Source organism: Arachis hypogaea, chromosome 4 (assembly GCF_003086295.3).
Source record: "Arachis hypogaea cultivar Tifrunner chromosome 4, arahy.Tifrunner.gnm2.J5K5, whole genome shotgun sequence".
In the NCBI taxonomy this organism is placed as follows: Eukaryota; Viridiplantae; Streptophyta; class Magnoliopsida; order Fabales; family Fabaceae; genus Arachis; species Arachis hypogaea.
Genome location: NC_092039.1, coordinates 29,475,892 through 29,484,255, shown reverse-complemented (window position 1 = coordinate 29,484,255; position 8,364 = coordinate 29,475,892). Strand labels below are relative to the sequence as shown.

General features: G+C 36.2%; 1 protein-coding gene across 1 annotated transcript; it reads left to right on the top strand.

Moving 5' to 3' along the window:
- The first annotated feature begins 270 nt into the window (after positions 1–270).
- LOC112794775 (uncharacterized) lies at positions 271–5,175 on the top strand. Its single transcript, XM_025836756.1, has 6 exons — positions 271–452; positions 573–1,495; positions 1,626–2,492; positions 3,303–3,459; positions 3,942–4,347; positions 4,474–5,175. The coding sequence occupies exons 1-6, from the start codon at positions 271–273 to the stop codon at positions 5,173–5,175; spliced, it is 3,237 nt and encodes a 1,078-aa protein (XP_025692541.1).
- The last annotated feature ends 3,189 nt before the right edge of the window (positions 5,176–8,364 follow it).

The window sequence follows — 8,364 nt, the reverse complement described above, 5'->3', positions numbered from 1 at the left end:
AAGAATCATATTCATTGTTGAAGAGTTTCAATTTTTCAAAGAGCAAGCTAGTGCTGTAATCCAGGAAACATAGGATGATAATAAAAAAGCTCAACATACTATTTCAGATAAAAAAAAAAGAAAATCATCCTCCCAACCCATATCTTATTGGTACAATTATGATAGAAACATATATACTGAAACTTTTTTAAGAAAGGTTTGTATTTTTCTAAGAGCAAGCATTTTTGGGATAACATCAGAGCTTATAATAGCATGTTTCAGTTTACATCAATGGGTGCAAAGATAGACCGTGGCATAAGTCAAGCAAGAGGGCTACCAACATTTATCTTTTGTGGAGAGAATTATCATCTAATGAGTAGTCTGATCCCTCCAAAGGGGAACATTGCAAAATTTTCTCAACTGTATGTATTTGATACTCAGAATGAGATTGAAAATCGCATGGCAGCTATTCGGTAAGTTTTAAGGTTATTTATGTATGTAATAGATTTAGGATTTGAAGTAACAGTTGGGAGTTTTTCAATAACAATGATCCCATTAAAAACTGGTTATACAAATTCTTTTGTTGTAAATAGGGGTGAACATCACAAAGAGATACATGAAGATATTGTTAGAGAATTGAAACAGATGCTTGATGATAATAATGTACTGGTGAAGGCATTTCGCATGGTTAGAGACTCACTCGCAAGAGAGCCTAATAATACAATAAAGCTCAGACTTTTGGGTAAAAGGGGGAAGGATGGTAGGCGATACAACCTGCCCAACACGGATGAGGTAGCTGCATTGATTGTGGGTGACTTTGACATAGATAAAACTGATAGGGACATTGTGGTAGAGACACAAAGTGGAAGGTTACAAAGGATTAATCAACTCAATTCTGCTTATTTGGGATTACAATACCCATTGTTATTTCCATTTGGAGAGGATGGTTACAAGGAAGACATACCTTTCAACAAGGGTAGTCAAAGTGGTAGCAAAGGGCGACAAGAGGTTTCATTAAGAGAATTCTTTGCATTCAGGATACAAGAAAGGTTAGCTGATGGATCTCCTTTGTTATATTCTAGACGACTATTCCAGCAATTCTTGGTTGATGGGTTCTCTATGATCGAATCATCTCGCTTAAATTATATACAACTTGATCAGGAAAAACTCAGATGTGAGATGTACAAGGGTATAAAGGAAGCAGTTTTGTCTGGGGAAACAACACCGTCATCGCGTGGCAAACGTATTATATTACCATCATCATTCACAGGTGGCCCAAGATATATGATTCAGAATTACCAGGATGCAATGGCAATATGTAAGGTTGTCGGTTATCCAGACCTATTCATTACATTCACATGCAATCCTAAGTGGCCCGAAGTAGAAGACTTTCTTAAGAATAGGGAATTAAATGCAGAAGATAAACCTGACATAATATGCAGGACATTCAAGGCAAAGTTGGATTTGATGATTAAAGATATTAGAGCAAACAAAATTTTTGGCAGGGTTTGTGCAGGTATGTCTAGAGATGAAATTAAATTACATTCGATTAATTATTATTTTAAATATTGTGTTTAAAAATCCAGTGTCCATGCGTTTAAATATTATCTCGGATTCAGCTTATCTATGTCTTTTTGTTGACACAGTTGTATACACAATCGAATTTCAAAAACGGGGACTACCACACGCACATATACTATTGTTCTTACATAAGGATGACAAGTTTCCGACAGCTGAAGACATTGACAAGATCATATCTGCTAAGATTCCAGATAAGGAACTAGACCCTGAATACTTTGAAGTAGTGGAAAAGCACATGATACATGGTCCATGTGGTTTAGCGAGGAAAGATTCACCTTGTATGGATAATGGAAAATGTGTACGTCATTTTCCTAAGCGTTTTGTCGATTGCACAACTATTGATGATGATGGGTATCCAGTATATAGGCATAGGGAAGATGGAAGAACTATCAACAAGTATGGGGTTGACCTTGATAGCCGTTATGTGGTTCCGCACAACAGACTACTACTTATGAGATATGGTGCACATATAAATGTGGAGTGGTGCAATCAATCAAGATCAATAAAGTATTTGTTCAAATATGTGAACAAAGGTCATGATCGTGTAACTGCTTCCTTCTATAGAAGTGTCACAGCGGATGCTGAGTTAGATGAATACGATGAAGCGAGTATGTGTTACGATTGTAGATACATATCACCATGTGAAGCAGCATGGAGGATTTTTGGTTTTAACATCCATTACAGAGATCCATCTGTTGTGAGATTGGGTTTTCACTTACCTGATGAACAGAATGTTATATTCAAAGACCACGAAAATCTGGAGGATGTTGTTAGAAAAGCATCAGTAAAGGAATCTATGTTTTTAGGATGGTTTCAAGCAAACAAGGATTATGCAGAAGCAAGGGCACTGACATATGCTGAACTTCCAACTAAATTCGTATGGAAGCCACATGAGAGGGTTTGGTTGCCTAGAAAATCACACTCTGTTATCGGTAAGATTTTCTATGTACCTCCAGGATCTGGTGAAAGTTATTACATGTGGTTATTGCTCAATTTTGTAAGAGGCCCAACTTCTTATGAGGACATTCGTACTATAGATGGTGTTTTATATTCTACTTTTAAAGATGCATGTTACGCACGCGGCCTCTTAGATGATGACAAGGAATATATAGATGCAATAGTGGAAGCAAGCCACTAGGGATCGGGTACATACTTGAGGAAGCTGTTTGCCACGCTGTTGTTTTCAAATTCAATGGATACACCAGAACAGGTATGGTAGAAGACATGGCATCTATTATCTAATGACATACTTCATAGGCAGAGGAGGCTTCTTGATAATCCAGGTAATTTATTGTCGCAGTATATAAGGTTTTGTATTTTTCAACTAAATGGAAGGTCAATATCAGTAATATATTGATATTTATGTTAAATCGAAATTCATCGTTAACAGTGCCATATGTGTTTGTAGGATTTTTCGAGAAATTTTGTTAGTCTATGTAAGAATATTGTGTATAATAAAAAATTTAAAAAAAGAGAAATTTTTAGTAGCAATGCTAATCATACTTGAACTTAGGTGTATTATAGGATATAATTAGCAGTTCAATGAATAGAACCAAGATTCCATAATGGACATGAAATCTTATCTTATAGGAGGGATATTTATTAGTGTATTCAATAAGTTGGCTTTATCTAAGCAAATAGGATAAAATTGAATATTATTTGTTCATATTTTTATTTTTGGTTACGTAACTGAAGTTATCCTTCAAAATTCATTCATACAATTTTGGTCTTTCTATTGACAGATTTATTCCTTTCCGATGATGAACTAAAGGAGTTGACGTTGATAGAAATTGAGAAAACACTTAACTCATATAATAAGAGTCTGCAGGATTTCTCTCCGATGCCAGTCCCAGATATAAGCCAACTGAATAGTCAACTATATGCTGATGGAATGAACAGGTTAAAATACATAACTACAAAATTCTATTTAAATAATATTTAATTAATTTTATATTTTTCTGAAAATATCATTCTACAAATGAAGATACAAAAGTAGTTACTTATTTGAATTATATAATAAATATAAATTGCAAATTTCTAATATTATTTTTTTCTAATGAAGAACTTATTATCATGGTTTTCAAAACTAATTATATAAAATACATATACATTAACTTCATAAGTAAATTTGTCAATATAACTTCTATTATAACAAATTTACAATTTTCAATGAATTTTTACACGGTCATCTCATAATTTATGAACAATCCATTAAAGATAATAACATTACCTTTCAAATAGTTAGTTTAGTCTAAATATTTTTTCTTCTTCATTTGCAATAGTTAGAAAATAGAGTATAATTTCTGATAGCAGATTTTTGCAAAACACATATTCGAATTGAAATGTTTTATATAGTCAAATACATGCTGATTGAATGACAGGTTAATTTCCGATGAGCTCCGCTATGATAAAAGACAGCTAGCTCTAGACCATACCACCTATTTGCAACAACTAACCGACGAGCAATATTTTGTTTATAAGACAGTCATGGATGCTGCCCAAAATGGGAAGGGTGGAGTATTCTTTTTGTATGGGTATGGTGGGACTGGCAAAACATTTGTTTGGAAGACTTTAGCAGCTGCATTGAGATCTAAATCACAAGTTGTTCTTACTGTTGCATCAAGTGGTATTGCATCTCTTTTATTACCTGGGGGTAGGACAACACATTCACGTTTTTCAATCTCACTCAATCTAGATGAATTCTCAACATGCAATATAAGACAAGGAAGTGCATTGGCCGAGCTGTTGATAAAGACAAAGCTTATCATTTGGGATGAGGCTCCTATGGTAAATAGATTCTATATTGAAGCTCTTGATAGGACAATACGTGACATCTTAAGATTCAAGAATCTAAAAAGTCTTCACCAGCCATTCGGTGGGAAGACAGTTGTTTAGGGGGGTGATTTTCGACAGATATTGCCGGTGATCCCTAAAGGGACTCGACAAGAGATTGTTAATGCCACTATAAACTCATCTTACATCTGGAATGATTGCAAGCTCTTGAAATTGACAAAGAATATGAGATTGAGATCAGGTGATTCCAACACAAGGTCGTCTGAGTTAAAAGAATTTGCCGATTGGATTCTTGGTATTGGTGATGGTAGTCACGGAACTCCAACAGAACAATGTCAGAAGATTCTAATCCCAGATGACATACTGGTTAAAGATTGGGATGATCCAATTGAGGCAATTTGCAAGGTTACTTATCCAAAACTGTTTGATGGCACCATTGCTGATGAACACATTGAAGACCGAGCAATACTTGCACCAACATTGCAAATAGTTGATGAGATAAACCAATTCATGATGAGCTTAAACCCTACTGAAGCACAGACATACTATAGCTCAGACAAGGCATGCCCAACCGAGTCTAACAACGACTTATTGGCGTCCATTCACACACCTGAATTCCTGAATACAATTAGATGCTCAGGAGTGCCCAATCATGAGCTGACATTAAAGGTTGGAACTCCTATCATGCTTTTAAGGAACATTGACCACTCAGAAAGATTGTGCAATGGAACACGTTTGGTTGTCACCAAGCTTGGAAAACACATTATAGAAGCACGTGGTAGTGCCAAAAAGAACAAAGGTCAGTGGTGGACGAAATTGTGATCACTATTCTTTAAGTTGTACTTTTATGGAATTTGAAATTGGCACGAGTGGACACAACTCCGTTCAACTAACCAGCAAGTGTACTGGGTCGTCCAAGTAATAAACCTTACGTGAGTAAGGGTCGATCCCACAGAGATTGTTGGTATGAAGCAAGCTACGGTCACCTTGTAAATCTCAGTTAGGCAGATTAAATTGATTTATGGTTTCGAAAATAGAAATAAGAAAATAAATAATAAAAGGGATAGAATACTTATGCAGATTCATTGGTGAGAATTTCAGATAAGCGAATGGAGATACTGTATGGCTCAAGGACGCCTGCTTTCCCACTTCTTCAACTCAATCCTTCTTACTCCTTTCCATGGCAAGCTGTGTATAGGGGTTCACCATCAGCGGTGGCTACTTTCAATCCTCTCGGGAAAATGATCCTCTGCGGCTGTCACTCGCATGGCTAATCGTCTGGAGGCATCACCCATGGTTGATGGCTACATCCCATCCTCGCAGTGAAAACTACGCTCACGCGCTCTGTCACAGCACGGCTAATCACTGGTTGGTTCCCGCTCCTACTGGAATAGAATCCCTTGATTCTTTTGCGTCTGTCACTAACGCCCAGCACTTGCGAGTCTGAAGCACGTCACAGTCATTCATTACCGGAATCCTACTCGGAATACCACAGACAAGGTTAGACTTTCCGGATTCCCAGGATCCTACTCGGAATACCACAAACAAGGTGAGACTTTCCGGATCCTCATAAATGCCGCCATCTATCTAGCTTATACCACGAAGATTCTGTTGGGAAATCTAAGAGATACACATTCAAGCTCTGTTGCAGGTAGAACGGAAGTGGTTGTCAATCACGTGCGTTCATAAGTGAGAATGATAATGAGGGTTACTTATCATCACATTCATCATGTTCTTGGGTACGAATGAATATCTTGGAATAAGAATAAGAGAGATTTGAATAAAAGAGAATAGAATTGCATTAATACTTGAGGTACAGCAGAGCTCCACACCCTTAATCTATGGTGTGCAGAAACTCCACCGTTGAAAATACATAAGTAAAAGGTTCAGGCATGGCCGAATGGCCAGCCACCATGTGGTCACAAGACCGACTGATCAAAGACCTAAAGAGATCGAAGATATCTAATACAATAGATAAATATTCTATTTATAATAAACTAGCTCCTAGGGTTTACATGAGTAAGTAATTGATGCATAAATCCACTTCCGGGGCCCACTTGGTGTATGCTTGGGCTGAGCTTGATTAATCCACGAGCTGAGGCTTCTCTTGGAGTTGAACTCCGAGTTATGACGTGTTTTGGGCGTTCAACTCCGGATCATGACGTTTTTCTGGCGTTTAACTCCAGACAACAGCTTGTACTTGGCGTTCAACGCCAAGTTACATCGTCAATTTCAGAATAAAGTATGAACTATTATATATTGCTGGAAAGCTCTGGATGTCTACTTTCCAACGCCGTTGAGAGCGCGCCATTTGGAGTTCTGTAGCTCCAGAAAATCTATTTCGAGTGCAGGGAGGTCAGATTCCAACAGCATCAGCAGTCCTTTTGTCAGCCTTTTTCAGAGTTTTGCTCAAGTCCCTCAATTTCAGCCAGAATTTACCTGAAATCACAGAAAAACACACAAACTCATAGTAAAGTCCAGAAATGTGAATTTAACATAAAAACTAATGAAAACATCCCTAAAAGTAGCTTGAACTTACTAAAAACTACCTAAAAACAATGCCAAAAAGCGTATAAATTATCCGCTCATCAGTCAGAAAGTCTTTATTCCTAGGATGACTCTAAGTCCTTCCGATCATCGAATACCATTTAAGTTCCAACGAAGACAATTTCTTATAATGGTATCATACGCGATGACTATAAACAAGAGCCAAGGGCAATCATTAGCAAATGTTGGATTAATTCTGAAAAAACCTATTTTCACCCACGGTCAGCTTTATGTTGCAGCATCTAGGGTGACACACAAGGGAGGTCTTAAGAAAATTTTATGTCATGATGAAGATAACTGTGCAGAGACCGATAATGTTGTTTTTAAAGAAGTTTTTAGAAATGTGGCTTAAACAGGTGTACTTCAGCCTAATAGAAGTCTAACATGCAGCATATATAGGAGACCTTGGATGCAAAAAGATTTGCTTCATTCAGGTATGGCTATTGGCATAAATTTGACAATTTCATTATATAGTCCTTTATGCATATTTAAATTTGAAAATACACAATTTAATGCAACAAGAATTGGTCATTCAAGCACCTTTAGTTAAGAAAAGCAGTCAAAGCAGTTAATTGGCAAAAAGTAATTTATAAATTCTTACCAATGCACCCACTAGCAATATAATCTGGAACCCATAAATCTACTGTCATAACCATATTGCGTAAGCTATGATGGTCACGAAACCTGCAGTGCGTGATGGAACAAAGAAATTATAAGGTGAGAAGCACATACATGTTATCTTTTCAAGCATCACAACCATGTTCATATAATATTTCGAGTTGTTAGTGTATGCCAGGAAATATATTTTTCCGATTAGAAGACTGTCCTGTTTGACAAAAGTGTTGAGAGAGTTGTGGTGTAGATTTTTTTAAAACATCTGTATTTAATAGGATGCATACATATATAAATTTATTTAGTGATATCATTAATAGTATATATACATATTTTATGCATAATGAAGTGATACAAAATTTTTGAGACATAGTGGATCAGTATCCATGAGCGTGAACCCGATATCCCTTTACCAGAGTAATATAATTAAAAAATAGGATAGATAACTAAGTAGGTGATACACACAGAGGATATGTGAACATGAATTATTCTAACAATACCAGCCAAGTCTTGATTTATAAAAATCTTTACAAACGAAAAAGGTAGGCATGAATATGTGAGGGACAAACCCTTATTCATTGTTTGCTGTACTACAATTGTCACAAATCGATTACCAAAAAAACCAAATTAGAATTACTATTTACTAATTCATACCAGGCTCCATATACTTCACAGAAGAAATGGTTAACTAATCCTAATATAAATCACAACACTGTTGAATCAATCAAAATTTTCATTTTTTCAGTCCTTTTGAGAATTGTTTATCTGGTTCTTTGACAGTAAAATGTACAAGTGAAATTTGAAAAGTTTGTTAGAGTTGGCTCTTATAGGTAGTACACATAGTTGATACCA